This window comes from Tamandua tetradactyla, chromosome 15, assembly GCF_023851605.1.
Source record: "Tamandua tetradactyla isolate mTamTet1 chromosome 15, mTamTet1.pri, whole genome shotgun sequence".
NCBI classification, from domain to species: Eukaryota; Metazoa; Chordata; class Mammalia; order Pilosa; family Myrmecophagidae; genus Tamandua; species Tamandua tetradactyla.
The window spans coordinates 19207526-19228098 of NC_135341.1; the positions used below are offsets into that span (position 1 = coordinate 19207526).

The window sequence follows — 20573 nt, forward strand, 5'->3', positions numbered from 1 at the left end:
AAAAGTAGGGGTAAGAAAATCCAAGGTTAGGTCTATGATAGTGGTCCAAGTACCTTCCTGCACCCAGATCTTAAAATGGCTTTAATTCTAGGAGCCCACTCAACATGTAGAAAGAACCTTAGGTCACAGAGCTCTCACCTAGGTTGATAAGTCTTGGCTAGACAGGAAGATGAGATTTCCTGGCTGATGATTTATCTGTCAGCAAACTACAGCCCCCGGGCCAAATCTAGTCCCACCCTGTTTTTGTAAGTAAAGTTTTCACCCATCCGTGCCCACTTATTTTACATAGTGTCTACAGCTGGTTTCACACAGCAGTGGCAGAGTTGAACAGTTGTGGCAGAGAACCCATGACCCACAAGGACAAAAGTATTTTATATCTGGCCCTTTACAGAATAAAGCTTGCCAACCTCTTGCTCTAGAGTATATTCCTGGTTTTGGTAAGCCTGCCCTAGGTGATGGTAAAGGACATTCAGGAAACATGTTAATTGTTTGCTATTGACCTTGTTGCCTCATGAAAGATCCTTAGAGGAGACCCACAGTAACCTCTTCTCTGTGGCGGTCACACTAGCCTGCCCTCCACCACACTGCAGCATTTCACTGCTGGGTGCCTTGCCTGGAATGGAATGGAATGATGACTTGGGTCAGGAATGCAACAAAGCATTCCTGCTTTGTAAATCCAGGCGTTACCTGTAATATTTGCATTGTCGTTTCAAATGGCTTCATAGCAATAAATAGGTGCCCTCTTGGGCTTGCCTGATTTTAATTCCACAGGCATCTTGCTGTTAGAAGATGCTGTAAGTGGCTCTGTAGCTTGTAAATACAATTATGGCTGCTTTGCATATCAGGAAGAAAAGTGCCTCTAAACTTAAAAATGCTAACTGTGGCCCATGTGTGCCTGACACCCTCTCTTCCCCTCCATTTTAGCTATCAGAAAACTCTATAAAAAACAGTTCCGTATCTTTAAGCTTAAACAAAAATAGGGAAAATAGTTTAGTAACATACATAAAAGTAGAATGATTTAATGGGCCTTCATGTACATTATACTCACATTTGCCAGGCATCAACATCTGGCTAACATTTTGCCTCTGTAAGTTCCTTTCCCTGCCACCCTGGGTTAATTTTTTTCAGTTGACATATACTTTACATACAGTGAATGCATAAATCCTGAGTGTGCAACACAGTGAATTTTTACCTCCATATACATTCATTTAATCACCACCCAGCCCAAGGTCTAGTCTATTACCATACCCTCGGAAAGTTCCCTTATGTCCCTCCAGATCAGTATCCCCAGATAACCATTAAGTGAATCAAGACAGGTGTTCCTGAAAGGCTATTTTCTTTCATTGGGTCTGGGGTGGGAGGTGGGGGGTGGGGGGGTTTGCGGGACAGTGAACAAGGGAGGAGGGTTGGTGGGTAGGGAAGGAAGAACAATGGATAGTTAAGATGGGGAAATTCTGATATTTCTAGACAGGCTATTTGAGTTATGCCTTTAAAGACTAAAATTATGACTGATTTTTTAAGTTCTTTAATGATCTATGCCTTGAATATGGAGAACAATAGGGTCAGGGCTGAAAGCTTAGTCTGTACTAGTTTGTGATCCTAAGTAGTTGCAGTTATCCTTGAATTAACCGAGATTCAGATGGCTTCGGTTCTGACTGCTTTAACAGCTCTCTGTTAGTTGTGACTAATGGGATCTCAAGTGTGGGTCTGGTGACAGGAGCCAAAATTCCTTGGTACCAAACTGTCGCTCTCATTTCTTTCCCTTGCAGACCCCAGCAGCGACCGGAACGGCCCCTCCACCGGTCCACAAGGTGTTCCGGAAATGAGAGCGGTGCCAGCCCACTGCCGACAGCATTCATCATTGGAGTCCAGTTATCCACCCGATCTTCACAAATCATCACAGCATGGGGAAAAGCGGGCACACGTGAAAGACCCGAAAAGCAGCAGAGAGTACAGCAGACAACCCAATGAACACCACACCTGGAATGGAACTTCTAAAAAACCCGACAGTGGGACATGTCGACCCAAGGACCGGGCCGCAGAGGGACGGAGAGAAACACAACCTGAGCCGATGGCGACCAATGGGCCCAAGAGGAGATCTCCAGAGAAGCGGAAGGAAGGCACCCGGAGTGCTGACAATACTTTGGAAAGGCGGGAGAAGCATGAGAAGAGAAGAGAGATTTCTCCCGAGAGGAGGCAAGAGCGGTCACCAGCCCGCAGAAGGGATGGCTCACCCGGCCGTCGGAGGAGGTCTCTCGAAAGACTCTTGGATCAGAGAAGGTCTCCAGAGCGAAGGAGAGGGAATTCGCCTGAAAGGAGGGCGAAATCGACTGACCGGAGGCGGACCAGGTCCCCCGAGAGAAGGAGAGAGCGGTCACTTGAGAAAAGGAACAGAGAGGACAAAGTCAGCCACCGCGAAAGGGAAGAAGTGAGCCTGAGACAGGATGGAGGCCGAAGCTCCAGACACCCCCCGGAGCCAAGGAGGCGACCTTACAAAGAATGCAGCACCGACCTCAGTATCTGAGACTCTGAACCACATTCCAGCCTTTACCGTGTCAAAGGTTCTAAGAGGAAGGTCACAAACCTGAAATAATTTCGTTTTCTTACTTAATGAAGCACCTGACACCTAATGATCTTACGAATAGCAACAAATGTTTTATGCATTTGAAATCTTATAAGAAAAAAATATATATGAAAGTGTTGTGCCTGATGTATCATATTAAAGAAAGTATTTTTAAATGCATACTTTTTTGGAAATTATTTGCCAAATGCTGGCCCAAAGGGATATAAATTTTGTTTCTACGTAAATTGTAGAGTTGTCAAGACTTGTTCCCTTTTTGGGGCAGTCTTTTTCTCTCCTGGTTAAATGGGGCTGTTGTTAATGTTCTCTTAAGTAAGGGAAATTATTGAATAAGTTTAATAAATTCAATACAGATTGTTATGTAGCGATTTAGTACCATACTGTAGTTAGGAACTTTTCTTACGAGCAGAATAGCAAAGTTAAATCAGTAAAAGCTGAGAAGGACTCTGTTATGCATGAGGATTGCCGATGACCCACACTGAAGTTAAGCAAACTGTTTGAAGAGACTACTATGGCAAATGAAGGATATTTATAGAAAAACTACACAGCACAAAGAAATTGTATGTTCTTGATTCTTAGTTGGCTCAGAAAACAGTTTATACTCACCCTGACCCTAGAAAGGCACAGAAGCGAGAATGTCGGCTGCCATGGCCTACACCCAGCCCCAGCACAGATGTCCGGTTCGGTACATCACCCACGTCTAATAAGAGCTCCTGAAGGCAGGTCCCTGCAGCTCACCTGTAGAAGAACTGGACAAAAGACACTCTTCTGTGTTGTCTTGTCTGATTTGATGCCAAATAGTCAATGGGGCCACCGTTGCCCAGTTTCAGGGCATAGAACTCTCCAATATGGAATGTCCATTCCTTCTGTTTAGCACAAGCTAGTGGTTGCCCTTTACCAAGTGGGGGATGAGAGAATGAGCCTTGGTGGAAGGAACCTCTCTCTGTTGGTATTTAAAGACGTGAGAGTCAGAGGGGTACTCATGCTTAAAAATATTGATTTCACTTTGAGCAAAAACAAAAGTCTCCAGGATAATTGGCGAGGAAGAAGGGAAATGATCCCAATGGTTCTAGATCTGGTTGGGAAACCTGTGCCCTCATGACCCTGTCTTTGGATGGCAGAACGAAACATAAGTTTTCTTTTTGAAAGCATCCATTCTTTTGCTATCCTGCAGGAGGTGTGATTGGGTCTGCTGTAGCCCTGGGGTGTGGTTTAAATGGATTACTGCCTAGCTGAGCCAAAAATGTTTGCTTGTACCTGTTGGGCCACTACGGCAAACTGCTGCTTACAGTACATTGTGTATTTCCATAGTACTGTTGTTTGGCATTTTTCCATACAGCCACAAAGCTTTGCAAGTCAATCACTGTTGTTCCCATGGTACTGTAAAAAATGGAAAAAAAAAAAAAAAAAAAAAAAAGAAAGCCAGCCAATCATTGTGTGTACAGAGTTAAAAATTGTAATTAATAGAGCCTGTTGAAAAAAAAAAACAACTGTTGCCTTTTTTTTTGTATAAAAGAGAATTTATGACAAAAATTTAGCTGTGAGGAATGTGATATGTGTTTATATTTCTGAATATGGAACAAATTGATTCATGGGAATATATTTTAATGTAAGCTAAATCAGGTATGTAAAGCTGTTTTAAAATGGGGGACTGTGTAAGTAATTCTCTAAAGCTTTGGTTGGTTTGAATATCATCATTCCCTCCATGGTAAGCTTGCTTGTGAATTATTAAGCAATTGTTTGCATTTTCTGTTTTTCATTCATTATATCTTATAGTGTGCTATGGACTTAATGCTCTTTCTGTGTTGATGAAAAGCAGTATGTGGGCCAATCTTTTTATAAAACACTATGCACATATAAATATTACATTGTTCATAGCTTTATTTGACTTATGGTTTTATACATCACATTAGAATGAGTAGCTGTAGACATGGACTTTCATAAAACAAGTTCGTTTCCTGGAACAGACACAATGTACATTCTGTCGCTAAAAAGGAAGGAAAGGTCTGTGAATGCTATTTTTATTATCAAATAAAACTTTTCCATACAATGCGTGCATTGAGCTGTAGTAGTAAGGTTGAGGAAGAATACAGCTAAACTGTGTTCAGTTTCCTGCCAACAACTTGGAGATTTTATTCCAAAAGAGCCACTGCTAGGGTTTTCCTCACTACTTCTTGCAAAATCTGTGATGGTAAATGATTGACGCTCTTAATTGTGGTCCAGATTTTTATATAAATGAAATCAAGCTGGATTTTTGGAGTATATCCTGGGATTAACATCTTGATGTCTTACTTGTTGTCAGAGGTGATGTTTGACATTTTAAATTTGTTGTGTTACCCACCAGGGCTTGTCTCAGTCCTTGAAGACTTTTGGCATGGCAATTTCACCTGAATTCCATACTTCAGATTTGTTTTGGAAATACTGTACTGTACAGGGACTATGCATTAAGCAGAAAGATTTAGTTTTCTCTCAACTACTGTAACCTTAAATTGGAGACTGATTCTTGTGAACCTACTTTCCCTAACCCCCACTTCATGTAAATGTCTTGATGAAAGATGATGGATGAGTATGTTGTATGATTAAATCAAACCATTTAGGAATTCCCCTCTGCCTGTTACACAGTTGATGCCTGAAAGAATGTTAGGGGTATGGGGGAGAACTCAACACCCTACTTGTATTTTTTAAGTTTCTTTTGTGAAAGGTTTTTTAATGCATTTTTACTGTAAAAATACATGGAAATGTATGCATTCCATAACCACTGTTGCTTCTGGATTTGTATCTTTCTTGTCTCCATATTGTCTCAAGTGTACCAGGGTAAGTAATCATTTGAGGGTGCCTGACCCTGACATGACGAAATATCACACTATTCTGTTGACAGAGCCAGGCCTGTGCATTGGGCTTTGCAGTGCTGTAGGGTCTTGATACTCAAAAAGTGTGGTCATAGAACCAGCTGCCTTATCGTCACTGGGGAGCTTGTTAGAAATGCAGAATCTCAAGCCCCACCCCAGACCTGAATCAGAACGTGCACATATTAAGGCCCCCAGGTAATTCTTACACACATGGGAGTTTGAGAAGCCCTGTATAGTTTAGGACTCGGGTATTAAAAAACAACCCTGGCGAAACCAAGAGTGTCATCATTTCCTCCTTGTGTGCTCTTGGGCAAGTTCCTTGACTGCAGCATAAGCCTCAGTTTCCTCATCTGTAGAGGGGATCCCCCATAGAGTTGATGAGAATCAAAGCAAAGTGCTCTGCACACCTCTGGCAGTGAGAATTTTGTTTGAAGGAGAATTTTGTGCATGTCAATTGATATTTACCCCTGCCATTGACCTAGTAAAATCGCTATTATTATTGGCAATTTTATTTGGCCAGTCAAAATGAAAAAGATAATTATTTTTTCACTATTAAAATGAGGAAGAAGGTCTTCTGTTTTAACTATAAAGTTAACAATGTGGCTCATGCTACCTCACCAGTATTATTACACTTGCCAGTGTTTCAAAACATGAAAGGAAAAGGCTATGCTGTGGAAGTTGAGAGAAAAATACCCTGAAAGCATAATTTTTGGAGATAGATGTATGTGGTGTTAGGCATACTCTTAAGTCATACTGGACGGAAAAGTTAACCAGTTAGTGAATGAGTTCATCTGTGTCCCTGTTGGTCATATACTAATGATGTTTAGGTTTCTTTCACATTGTTTTGGGGTTGGTCCTTTAGCATAGCTTAGTGGTTAGGATTTTCCTACAGAACCTAAGCTCCCAGACATTCAAAAGTGTATTGTGTTTAATAGTAGACCTTTCTACAACCCATCTCTTTTTCTATATGTTGCTTTATTTTGTCACCAACATGGTAATCATGGACACAGCTCACTTCCGCATGATCTCTTTTGTTAAAGAAGGAATGGATCAACAGTCCCTGGCCAAACAATTGAAACTGTTTATAAGCCCTGGTGCCACACTAGGTTCTTTGCCTGCCATAAATGACCACACCAAAAATAATGTACGGAGACTCTTACAGCTGTCAGGATTTTTCTGCTGGTGGTCAATCCAAGACCACCTGAGGTCTGCATTAATCGGGAAAGGAAGAGCCCTTTCATGTCCATCCAGGCGATTTTCCTTACTACCATTGTGGGTGTGCAGTACAAGAGGATTCTAGTGCTTTGTCATGACAGGCTTGTAAGAAGGGAACTGACAAAAGGGGGTTCTTTAGCAGGGGGGAGTCTACTGTGAAGACGTTTTGGCCAGCTCCACTTTGGCTGTCTGGGACAGCAATGTTTTTAAGCTTTACCGTCTCCGTCAGGGCGGGAGTAGAGTGGTTTCAAGTCAGTAGTTCAGGTGTTAGGTGTTCTGGATCCAAAGCACAAAATTTCTTTAAAAGTAAGTGGATTTGAGGGCAGTGCAATGGTGGCACAGTGGCAGAATTCTCACTTGCCATGCCATAGACCAAGTTCGATTCCTGGAGACTGCCCATGCAAAAACAAAAAGTAAGTGCATTTGATCAAGGTTGTAGTAACCAGAGCATTATACAAAATAACTCTAGTATTTCATTAGACTGTTAACACTCTACCACCTTTCCCTCGGTATGAAAAGTCATCGTTGTCACCGTCCCTCAAGGAAATAGAAGGGCATAGTCTACACAGCCTGGAACTTAACACCACCAATAAGCTCTGTTGTTTCAAGTACATGTATCTCTCAGGGAGTAAATTCTCATCTTTGAGCCCTTAGGATCACAGAATTGAAGGAAAAATAGCTCAGGAAGAACCCTAATTCCTACACGAATAATAAGGCAAGGCTTGATACTCTAGTCATTCTCTCAGCAGCTATTTATTGAAAGAATGACATTGTGTCATGTGTAGATATAGTTTGGGGGGGGTTGTTTTTATGCAAAATGAATGGGCCATTAAGCATGTACTATTTAATGGACTGTTCCTTTGTCATATATTGCGGACATTTTTTCATCTTAGGAAATCAATTTATATAGCAACATGTTATTTATTTCATGTACCTTTTGTGTTCTCAGTGTCTCTCCATCTGTCTTCTTTTTCCCTCTCTTGGATTTCTACAGTGCTTTCCTCACAGTTCTTCCTGCTTCTACCCTTGCCAAATCACAGACTTCTCCCAGCAGCAGCTTTTAGAATGTCAAGTTAAAGGTTAAAGTACTCCTAATGGGCAATAGGGCCCTATGTGGTTCAGCCTCTCCTTTCCTCTGACCCTTCCTCAGAGGGTGCTCCAGCCTCACTCCAGCCTTAGGACCTTTGCTCTAGTAGACCTTTTCCCTTGAATGCTCATCCCCTCATATCCCACGGCTGACTCCCTCACTTCAATCAAGTGTTTGTTCAGATCTCACTGTTCCAAGGAAACCTATCCTGCCCACCCTATTTAAAAAGCAAACTGGTTCCCTTCTTGGCTCTACTCATTTCCCCCTCTATAGCATTTACCATCTTCTAACATGCTGTACAATTTACATCTTCATCTATCATTAGTGTTTATAGCCTGTTTCCCTCCTATAGAATCAAGGCCCGGCTTCATGGCATGGCATCTGTGCGGTCACACCGGGTCCCATCTCAGAAGGGCCCACATTTAATGCTCTGCTGTCCTCGTTTTGACATTTTAACAATTTTTTAACAGGGCGACCCCACGTTTCAATTTTTCGAAATGATATTATGAGACCTGCACATTATGTTGTTAGCCTTGTCTAGAATATAAGTCCCATGAAGGCAGGGATGTTTGTTCTGAACTCTAATGAATTCCACGTCCCTGGAACAGGAACATGTTCATAGGAGAATCTCAGTACATGCAGTGTTCAGCTGGCCCTTAGTGCATATTCTGAAGGTAATCATAATTTATTTAACTGAATTAATTTAGTCCTCTATGAACACATTTTCTATTACAAAAATATGCCGCAACAAACTTTTACACAGAACTTGGTGTCTTTGAGTGGTTTGGTTTAAATACCTAGGAAGGGATAAATTGTGTTACTTGTGACTCCTACTTCTTTATATTTCTGATGACATAGTACTGAGAATAGGCATGCTTTTATTGGAACAAGCTGTGTTTAGTAAAGTGCCTGCAGACTATAGGATTTATTTCCCATCAGATTACCAAGCACAGTGTCACTGTTAAACCAGTGGTTCATATCTTTGGCTGCACACTGGAATCCCCTTGGGGGTGGGATAAAAAAAAACGTTGATGCTTGGCCCCCAGAGATTCTGATGTCTGGGGTGTGGCCTGGGTTTTGGAAATGTCCCAGGAGTTTCTAAGTGTCAGCCAATACATGCTCCATCTGCTTTAAACTTAGAGCCTGAGTGGGATTGAATGTGTCTGCTTTGCCCCTCTCTCTCTTCATGGGGTGTCTGTTATTGCCATTTTTTAGTTTGCAACTTAGCAGCAACTCAAAGGAAAGATGGTTTGAGATTATCTTTCCAAAGTCACCTAAAAACCTTTTCTATTTCCGGGAAGTTATTAGCCAAATATAAACATAATGAATTTATATGTATTAATTGTGGATTCTATTTTATACTGTTGTCATCAGTGAACTACTCATTAATGAGGGTAATTGAGAGACCACTACTTCTCAACAAGAAGAGATCAGAACACTATTATTTAAACTAAGGTTTAGCCAGAGTACTTTCACTTAAGTTTGTTTGAAAAATATTTTGATGCATTTTTTAAATAGAGCATATGGTATGTTAAAACTTCACCAAAGAATCAGAGAATATTGAATAATTAGCAATTAGCAGTCACGAGGAAGAAAGATTGTTTTCTAGGGTGTTCTTAGTTTCCAAAGCATTTATGATGCTTTTTTTTTTTTCTCCACAACTATTTAGTAACGAACTTGGGGGCTGAAAAAAGTAAGTGGGTTCTGGCAAAATGGACGGAGTGTGACATTCCTAGACCAGAATGACATATAAGCCTTAAAATGTTAGGTGAACAAAATTCCTGGAAAATGCTTCTGGGATTAATTGCAATTTACCTAGAAGCTCTGGTATTAAAACAAGAGACTAACATTGGTCCAGGCCAGCAGTACAGAAATTGATATGACTAGCCCTGATTCAGAACAAGAGGGGAACTCAAGGATACTACTGCAGTAGTCATAAAATCCAGAACTCTAGGCAATGTACTTTCTTTGGTTGCTGAATTTGGCAAGGCCAGTGAGGATTTCATCCATCTCTCCAACCCACTGATTTCACAATGCTCCCCAAAGCCATCCCTTCGTTGTAGAATTTTTTAAGGCAGGTTCTCCACTACTCCTTGGAAATTATACCTTAATTGACTTAAGCTCTTTCTTTCCATTATTTCCTTAAAATAATCTCAGTACAAAGCACTTCAGCAGCAAATGTGTATTAAGAAACTACTATTTTCCAGGTACCGTGCTGGACACTCATTGATGAATAAAAGCAATAAAACCCCATCCTCCCTTAAGTTTAGCATTTGGCAAGAAAGCTAAACATTAAATAATTGAGTTAAATTGTGACAAGATCTATGGAGTTGCGAGTGGTGCTCATAAGTAACTATAAAAGGGGAACTTGCTCTGGCTTGGATGGCACAAAGAAAGTAGCCAAGAAAGAAGAGTCTCCAAGAAGAAAGGAAGACCTTGACAAAGACCTCATGGCAAAGGGAGTGTGGTTTATTCCAGGAATGGAGGGAACAAAAGATCTGACATAGCCCGGGAGGAAAAGAGAGAAGCAAATATATTCATGGCCAACTGATTTTTGAAAAGGATGCCAAGTCCACTCAGTGGGCAATTAATAGTCTCTTCAAAAAATGTGCTGAGAAAGCTGGATATCCATATGCAAACGAATGAAAGTGGACCTCTAACTCAGACTGTATACAAAAATTAACTCAAAATGAACCTACAGTCTAAATATATGAGTTAAACTATAAAACTTTTAGGGAAATATCTTTCAAACATTGCATTAGTATATGGGTTCTTAGACCCTTCACCAAAAGCATAAGCAACGAAAGAAAAAACATAAATGGGACTTCATCAAAATAAAAAACTTTTGCTCATCAAAAGACATGATCAAGAAAATGAAAAGTCACCCAAAAGAATGGTAGAAAGTATTTTGAAACTATATATCTGATAAGGATTTAATATCTGGAATATATAAAGAATTCCTAAAACTCAAAAAGAGACAACCCAATTTTTAAAGTGGACTTGAATAGATATTTCTCCAAGGAAAAAGTTTCCCAATTAAAAAATAGGCAAAGGCCATTTGAAACTTACCTCTGTAGCAGAGAAGCTAAACCTACCTAAGAGAATTCCTTCCAGGAAACATCTTCTGTTGCTCAGATGTGACCATTCTCTCACTCTCTGAACCTAACTCTGCAAGGAAATCATTATCCTCGCCCCCTACATGGGACATGGCATTTGGGGTGAAAGTCTCCCTGACAACATGGAAAATGACTTCTGAAAATGAGCCTTGCCCTGGCACTGTGGGATTGACACTGCCTTCTGGACCAAAAGGGGCAAAAATATAACAAAGTACGGTATCAATGGCTGAGAGTTCAAATAGAGTCAAGAGGCTATTCCAGAAGCTATGTAAGCCTTATGTAAGCTTTAAGTAGATATTGCTAATTGCCACGGTTTGTCAAACCCCAACCAATATCATTCCTGTTAACCCTACAGAACATCTTGGGCTTTAACTGAGACTCTACAAAAGTTTCATACACTAAGTTTACTTTTCAGAGACCCATAACCTCCACAGGGTTCCTAGACCAGATAAGTCCTGAAACCCAGAGGGGCCAGCCTCTCCAAGAGATCAACCAATTCCATCTCCCTATCATATATTGTTGATGCCTTTTTTCAACATGAGAAAGTTAGAATGGGCATAGCTCAAAGACCCTTATAGATTGGGAAAAGGTTCAAAGGAGAAGGGAGCGCTATAACACAAATGATAGGATTTAACAAATGAATATAATGGCTGAATCACTATATTGGTATTTTTTAAGTTTCCAGTATTTTGGAGCAGCCAGAAGGAAAAATCTGAAATTGTGGGACAGTAACCCATAGCAAACTTTGAAATCTATTCAGTAACTACTTGTTAAAATGCACTTTGAAAATTATTGTTTTTTATGTGTATATATATTTCACAATAAAAACTGTTTAGAAAATGGGCAAAGGACTCAAATAGATATTCCTTCAAAGATGATATGCAAATGGCCAACAAGCACTAGAAAAGATGCTCAACATGGTTAGCCATTAGGAAAATGCTAATCAAAACTACAATGAGATACCACTTTACATCCACTAGAATGGTTATTATTTTAAAAACTTGAAAATAACAAGTGTTGGTGAGAATGCAGTGAAATAGGAATTTGTGTACATTGTTGATGGTAATGTAAAATGGTGCAGCTGTGTGGAAAAGTTTGGTGCTTCCTTAGAAATTTAAGTATATAATTACCATATGACCTGGCAATCCCACTTCAGATCTATACCCAAAAGAATTGAAATACTCAGATATTTGTCACCAAGGTTCATAACAGTATTAATCACCTTAGATAAAAGGTGGAAACAACCCAAATGCCCATCAACCAATGAGTGAATAAACAAAATGTGATATATGCATACAATGAAATATTATTTTTAAAAGGCCTTTAAAAAGGAATGAAGTTCTTAAGAAGGAATGAAGTTCTGATACGTATGACAATATAAATGAACCTTGAAGACATCATGTTGAGTGAAACAAATCAGATGCAAAGGTACAGTTACTGCATGATTATACTTATATGAAATAATAAGAATATGCAAACTCATAGTCAGAAAGTGTGTTATAGGTTACTAGGAGCAGGGAGGAGGGGTAATGGGGAAGTAATGCATAATGGGTATAGGGGTGATAAGGAAGTTCTAGTAATGGATGGCGGTGATGGTAGCACAATGTCGTGAGTGTGATTAATCCCTCTGAATTGTATGCTTGGGCTGGTTGGGATGGGAAATTGTATGTTGTATATATATATATATATTTATCTCCACAATTTGAAACGAGAGAGAAAAGCGAGGCCTGGAATGTATCTGTGAGCCTTAGAGAGAGAAACCTGCTGCCTATACCCATGTCCTATGGCTGCCATAACATATTACCCCAAAGTTCGTGGCTTCCAAAAATAGAAATTGGCTCCCCTACAGTTCTGAAAGCCAGAAATCCGTAATCAAGGTGTGAGCAGGGTCATGCTCTCTCCAAAGGAGCCCTCTCCCTCGCTTCCAGGGGTGGCCTGCAGCCCTTCCCTGGCTTGTGGCTGCATAGCCTCAGCCTCTGCCTCCATCTTTACATCGCCTTCTCCCAAGCGTGTGTCTGTCGTCACAGCGTGTTGGCCTCTCTGTCCCCAATTTCCCCTTTTCTAATAAGGACACCAGTAATGTTAAATTAGGGCTCAAGTACTTCAGTATGACTTCATCTGAACTTAACTATTCACATCTGCAAAGACCCTATTTCCAAATCAATTCACAGTCTCAGGTTCCAGGTGACATGAATTGGGGGGTGGCATGGAGGCATATGCAACCCAGTACAGAAGAGAAAAGAAAGATATAAGGAATTTACCTAAGACAAGTGACCCACCTTGCTAAAGTAGCTCCTACAACAATTACAGTGAAAATGGCCAGCATTTAACATCTCAAAATCCTAAGATCTATTAGAATCACCACAAGTAAGTGAAGGGAATAGCATCTGTTGGTTTGGTTTTTACAAAGGAGCAAAAGGTATGTAACTCTTGGGTTATAGAAAACACTCTTAGGCTAGAAGTATCTTTTGCTGTCAGTCATATTCCTTTAATGGGTCTTATTGAAACTTGTAATACAGGAAAACACTTCCTGTAGGTGGATGGGCAGGATTATTGAGAATTGTAATGAACCTCATGAAATCACCCAGTTTGGTTTATGGTGTTCTGTTCCCTCAACCTATTTTGGTTTTATTTTATTTTTATTTATTTATTTATTTATTTTTTGCATGGGGTACCGGGAATCAAGCCCTGGTATTTGGCATGGCAGGCAAGAATTCTGCCACTGAGCCACCATTGCACTGCCCTTTGGCTTTAATTTTAAATCTATTTTGTGGGGGGTTATCACTTTGGTGTGTTTTGTTTGGATTGTTCTTTGTTTCACTGCTCATTTCTATTAATAATTGATTCTTTCTTCATGGTTTCCATTGAAATGAGTCAAATGAGAAACCTCAAACGTCCTTGCCCAGAGACTGATAACATTTTTATTTTGCCTTCCAATTAATAAACTTCAATTTGAATTTTAAGGAAGATGCAGCTCTTTTGTGCCCTCTTCCCACTCTATCATGGATCGTTATGCTCAAATTTTGGGAAATAGCCTTGTCCTCGTATAGATTTTAGACCAGAAAGAATTCCATAGTCTCTATGATTTTATGTATTTTTAGGAGAGGCCCAGTGTAGGCATTCCTGAGAACAGGATTGTGGCTTTGAGAAGACTGGAGAAAGCAGGTGACACAAAAACTTCATTTTTTAAATTTGCTTTTCTCATATAAGTAATAGCTGTTACATTAGGTCTGTTACCAAATTCAAACAAAAATTCAAGTAAAGCAAAAGCTTCTCTTGATTCCCTTTTCCCTCTGAGTCTTCTCCCAGAGCTAGCCACCACTTTCAAATTGTGGCTCATTCTTCCAGACATATGTGCTTGTACATGTGCAAGAACTTAAAAGCATAGATACATGTATATATTTTTGTTTGTGGGCTTCTAAAATGATAAGTGCACGAAAATGTATTTATTGATGAACAATGTTATTTGTTTTCTCCTACTTAATACACCTTGGAGATCTTGCCAGGCCATTGAGTATTCTTGTGCTTTCTTTACTGCCAAATTTTATTTTATAGTTGCATCTGCCACACCTAATCTACTTTAGCTTTGTCTGGCATGGGATAATTCCTTACAGTTTCTTCTTGTTGTTTTGTCATTGTGTTTTTTGCTTTGTTTTGTTTTTAGGTTAACTAGAACAGGCGTTTTCTTTCTCCTTGGTTTAAAGTTTAAAGGAGTCCAAGGCTTTCCCTTCGCCTCTCTGGGGGCGAGAGGATGAAGGGGGAATAGGAGGATGAGGGGGAGGGAGGGATCAAGTCAGAGGGAATTGTCATGGAGAGGGATGAGGGGGTGAGAAAACTGATTTTTTAAAGGCTGGTATCCAATTCCACATTCTCACTAGCCCACAGTTTTTAGCTGCTTCTCTCCCTGCTGAGCTAGAAAGTGGGAGAATCTGGCATTTGAGGATATAAAGTTGGAGGATGCCAGAAATGTCCAGTGTGGGCTGCAAGCTCTCAATGAAAATTAGCATTGTCAGTGGGAAATCTGGGAAGGTTTAAAAAGCTCCAGGCCACAGACAGCCACCCCAACGCCACTACCCAGAGCTGTACAGGGGGATTTGCATCCAGTTACCAAAATGCAGAGTTCATCATTCCAAGCATTTAAAAAGAACCCTCTGTGTGCATACACACCCAAGATCCTTTATGCCTGGGAAAATCTGGAATGCTTTTCTTCATTTGGATGAAAGAATAAATGACCCAGGGAAGACAACAAAACAAATTACTTTTCCTGGTAAATCTTTAAGCGTCATCTGGATATGTGCATTTCTGTAGCAAAATATTTATCTCTTCTTTAAGTCAGTGGTTCTCACTGGGGCAATTTTGCCCTCCCACCCCTACCCCCCCAGGGAACATTTAGCAAGGTCTGGAGACATTTCGATTATCACAATTTGGGGTGGGAGGTGGGTTTGCTACTGGCATCTAAGGAGCAGCTAAACATTCTACAATTCACAGGACAGCTCCCTACAGAAAAGAATTATCTGCCCAAAATGCCAACCATGCAGAGGCTGAGAAACCCTGCTCTAAGCCAAATGAAAGATTGCTGGGGTCTTGCAGTTAGGGGAGTTATTGCAAAGAATATGGATGCCTTAACTTTGCAAAAGTGGTACTTTTAGATCAGGCCGCATTCCTTCCAAAGACGCTGATTTGAATGTTTCTTTGAAACAATGGGTATCTCAGTAGACAATTTCCCTTTATTTATTTCTATTTTTCTGATGGCTGCTGAAGCAATCTGTTAAATTTCTTGGAGGATAGCTTGTGACATCTACAGCCATCCTAAATTTGGTTACAGTTACTTTGCACTAAGTGGTCTTGATTTAAATTTCAGTCAACAACTGAAACTTCACCTTGCATTAAATAGTAATGCATGCTGCACAAGGTGTTATGAGGATTAATTAGTTAACTTTTGTAAGGGTCTTTGAAGATTAAAAAGTCCACTTTGAGTTCTAACTCTTAAATAATGAGGCAAATTAGGCCCTTTTTAGCCATCACTAGTGGCTTTGATCCACCTGCCTTCTCACTTGTCTGCAGTACCCAGGAGAAGGCATAGTGTTACAAGCAGTAGTGGCCAGTGGAAAAATGCAAACCTCATTTGTAAAGGCTATTTTGAGATTCTCCTTTAATGGTGAGATGAGGAGAAAAACATCCCCAGGGGAAATTAAAATCCCTTAGTAGCAATGGAAGGCTTGAGGGTATTACCTCTGCTCTGAAACACGAATAAAAAAATTAGAGAAATGGCATATTTTTTCATTCATATTGTCTCACTCCCGCTCTTGCTCTCCTGCAAAGAGGAAAGCATACTTACAAAATTGTGTTCAGTCTCTCAAGTAGGGCACAGCCAGTGTCAGGGAAATCTTTATTTTCTGTGCCAACTGTATCTTTTAGCTCTTTTGGAGTTTGCTTCCTTCTTCCCTTGTAACCATCCCCATTGTTATTGTCACTACTGTCTTGTATCTGCACAGCCCTTTTTAATTTGGGAAATAAATGAAAAGTATTAACACCAAAAAAAAGAAGGAAGGAGGGAAGAAGGGAGGGGGGAAGTGAGAGAGAGAGACCTGCTATTCACCAAGCACTGTCCATTCCCTATCTAATCTCACAACATCTATTGACACAGGTACAATTAGCACCAATTTATAGATGAGGTAACTGAGGTTCACAGTGGCTACTTATCATGGCCATGGTTGCAGAGCTGGGAAGGGATGGTGCCGGGACTGTTTCAAAGTCAATGTTTTATTTTTTCCAGAATCTTGAGCTAAAAAGAAATTTCACTGTACATTTTTGGTTTTTTTCTTTCCCACCTGGCTTTAGTCACCCAGAGAAGCTAGAAAGGAAGGCAGCATTTTCACCATTTTTCAGATGAAGAGATAAAAGTTAAAGGATGCCTATGGATGCCAATAAGACAGGTGGTGAGTTCCGCTTCATCACCTCTCATACTCTGCTCAACCTCTGCAATTGGGCAACCACACTGAACCCTTCTGCAGAGGCTACCTGTCCTACTTGACAAATCCAGCTTTCCTTTCCTTTCTACAGCACTGGGCACAGTTGACCATCTCCTTCCTTGCCTCTCTCCCTTTGGCTTTGCTATTGCCTTTTAACCTCTCTGACAGGTCCTTTCCATCACCCTTTGGTTGTCTCCTTGTCCCTATCTGCCTTTTGAACCCTGGTGCTCCCCAGGGAGCCATTTTGGCATTCTTTTCCACTTTGATGATTTCATCTATTTCATGACTTAGATCAGTGACTCCTAAGCGATGGTGTATATTAGAATCACATGGGGGAGTTTATTTTTGTTGGTTTGTTTGTTTTTAAATTCCCAGCATGCAGACTGCACCATAACCAATTAGATCAGAATCTCTGGGCATTAGAATTTTTTAAAGCTCCCTAGGTGATTCTAAAGTGAACTAAGTGTGAGAATCAATGACATGGATCATTCTCTATATGTCATTCTCAAGTGCATATTCTAGCAGTGACCTCTTCCCTCAAATAAGTTGCCTACATCTCCCTCTGCTTGCTGTGTCCCACAGAGACTACACACTCAGCATGTCCAAAGAGTGGGTTTGATGGATTTAGCAAATCAAAATGCACAATGCCCAATGCCAAAATACATCTGAATTTCAAATAAACTATGAATAATTTTTTAGTATAAGTATGTCCCAAATATTGCGTAGGATCTACCTTATACTAAACATTATCTGTTGTTTGTCTGAAATCGAAATATAACTGGGACTCCTGCATTTTATCTGGCAACTCTGTCTAAGAGAAAATGAGCTCTCCTCAAATTGTCTCTGTGCCTGTGGCTCTTGGTTCAGGAAATGTTTCCCCTCTGTCAAATCAGTGGTAAAACTCAGAGCCTTCTTTGACCCACTTCTTTCCCTTCCACCTTCACATTGAAGCAAGCACAGGCTCTGTTGGTTCTATTTCTGCAATCCTGAAATGCTTCTCAAACCTCTCCTCCTCACTCCTTTACTGATGCTTTTCCCCTAAACCTGTCCTTATCATCTCACTCTTTAAGGGTTATATTAGATTTGTAACTGGACCTCCTTGCTACTGTAGTTGTTCTTTAGATAATCCAATTTCCATAATTTGTCAAAATAACCTTATTAAAGATTAGATCGTGGAGCTCTTCCATGTAAAAGCCTCTGATGGCCACACATTGCCAAAAAAAAAGGGCAATGTATGCCCCTCCCAACCGACCCCAACCTAACTTTCCAGCAGGTCCCATCTCCAGAGACTCCAGGCATCCTGTCTTATGAGACAGCTTATCATGGCACTCCCCTAAACCCATTGGCTTCTGCTATTTCCCTGGCCTTGAGTAACTTCCCATTCCTAACAAAATTTTTTCCATTCAAGGCCAAACAAAACAAAACAAAGAATAAGCAAAAGCAAACTCACCTTGGAGTTATCCTTGTCACTTCTTTCTTCCAAGCCTAATCCATCAGTAATTCCTGTAGACTCTTCCTTATATTCATTCCAACAGCCAACCACTTTTCCCTATCTCCACAACTAAGGGCCTTTTACATCAGCATCTTGTGCTGGGACTACTACAATTGCTTTCTAATTGGTCTCACTGCTTCTATGCTTGCCTGCCTCCAAGAGGGAGTCTTTTAGAAAGTAGATCAGCTCATCTGCCATTGCGGCCCCTCCCTATTTCATCACACCCACTCCCTTTGATGATTATTGCAGGCAAGTTTCAGTGCACAGCAGCTGGACTTCCAACTGCCAGGACTTGAATTTCAGTGCCTGTGAGCTTCCGGTGGCCGGCACACCCTGCTCTTCCCATGCAAGCAGCAGGATGGCAGTGCCCAGGAATTAAGCACCCCCAACCCCAGCAGCCCTCAACCAATGATTGTCAAGCCTCCACACACTCTGGGAATATGATCTGTACTGTTTCTCAGAGGTTCCCAGCAGGATTAGGCCCCAGTTGCCCACTGTGGTACTTTGCTTAACTCACCATTCATGGTCTCCTTCTATTCTCTAACTTCTTCAATCCTGTACTGGAGTCAAACCCCAATAAGCTATTTGCACTCAAATTCTTGACTCAGGGTCTGCTGCTGGGGGCCCCCAACTAAGACTGTATTCAATCCTAATAGTCTTTCCTCACTGTGCTAGATCAGTAACAGCCATTTGTGCATGATGGACAGAAAACCATAAAGAATTGAAGGATGCACAGAATCAAGAGAATTTGGAATGCCTTATGATAGCACAAGATGGATTTCCTCTTTTCCTCCTTTTTTTCAACCTATTCATAAAAGTGGAGAGAACTTCAATCACAAGCATTTTGGAGGAATGCCTGTATAACTTTCAATAGCCCTTAAAGTGTACCCTTCATCCACAAAGAAGGGTCCCTGGGAGTCATATTTATATTCTGTACCATTCAATGGCTATAGGTGATTGGACCAGGAGTGGCCATCTGACCCAACTTGGACCAATCAAATGACTCTCTCAGGAATATGGAAATAGGAGTTAAATATTCTAGCTCAGTTTGAGCTGAGAAAAATAAGACATAGAAACAATTGGACAGCCATTTCCCACCACATGGGCAAAGTAATAGAAAAAGCTAAATGCAGAGAGTGGAATTAAGATAGACAGAGATGAGAGGAGAGTACCTGGTTGATTTCTGGAAGATTTCTTGCCCTTTTTAAAATTTAGCTGCATCCATGTCCATAGTTTGTGAGAGACAACCTGAATCCTTATGTTTTGTTGTTTGTTTGTTTAATGTTAGCTCAAGTTAGTTTCATTACTTGCAATCTAAGGGTTCTAATGAATATAATTTCTATGGAGCTTTCTAGAAGGAAACTGAAACATCTCTGATGTGTTTTTCTGGTGAAAGACTTTTGTCCACACCACTGAGGTGGCCAAACAGTAAGGATCATGTGCCCACAGAAGGTGCTGTCTGGACAAATGTGGGGAGCATAGCACTCTGTGTGTTTTTAAACTCGAGGCTAAATTATTGTCAAAAACTCTTTGCCCATCCAACTGTTGTATTTTAGGCCATCTTAAGACTTCTCTTCTATGTTAAGTTCTAACTTTGGGGGAAAAATATATCCTATGACTGTCAACCTTGAAATTATAAAGCACTTCTCTTAAACACAGTTAAATGGAACAAAATAAACAATGCCAGCTTTTCAGCTACTTTATAAACTTTGATCTATTGGAGCACCTGTTTTCAAAGAATCTGAATCCATTTCTTCCCTTATTCCCATACCTCTCTACCCTTTCCCCCCCACTTTCCCTCCCCCTGGATGATACTGTGAAATTTTCCAATCCTGAGGAAGTGAGCCAGTAATGAGTTGTACTGGAGCAGCTCCAGTGTTTGACTGCTTGGTGATCCCAATTAATAGCCTCCCTGTGTTCATTCCATTTATCCTGTAACTTTATAACTCCATTTCATTTGACTCTGGGCTAGCCTTGTGGCTCGCTTTAGCCAATAGAATGCAGCAGAAGTGATGGAGTGAAGGTTGCAAGCCAAAACCTCAAGAGGCCTTGAACATGCATTTGCTTTCTTGCACAGTTGGTCTTGCTTATGGTTATAATCCATCCATGCCATGAAAACCAACCCTGGCTGGTATGCTGGGGGATATGAGAGCATGTGGAGCAGAGCCAAGTCAATAGGTTCAAGGCCATTTGACACAAGCAAGTTCCCAGCCAATCTGCCTGCTGATTGCCAGACACATGAGCAGGTCCAGCCAAGATCA

The 20573-nt window shown here is 40.7% G+C and overlaps 1 protein-coding gene across 7 annotated transcripts in view; it reads left to right on the forward strand.

Annotated features, from left to right (window-relative positions):
• The window catches only part of MAGI1 (membrane associated guanylate kinase, WW and PDZ domain containing 1), a 708398-nt gene extending 704327 nt beyond the window's left edge, over positions 1-4071 (forward strand). For 6 of the 7 annotated variants that reach the window (XM_077128768.1, XM_077128769.1, XM_077128772.1 and 3 more), the window contains one exon: positions 1770-4071. In XM_077128768.1, coding sequence (XP_076984883.1) covers positions 1770-2524 — 755 coding nt within the window. In that variant the 3' untranslated portion in view covers positions 2525-4071. The remainder of the gene's footprint in view (positions 1-1769) is intronic. The other variant, XM_077128773.1, reaches the window with a different exon arrangement.
• Positions 4072-20573: the final 16502 nt, after the last annotated feature.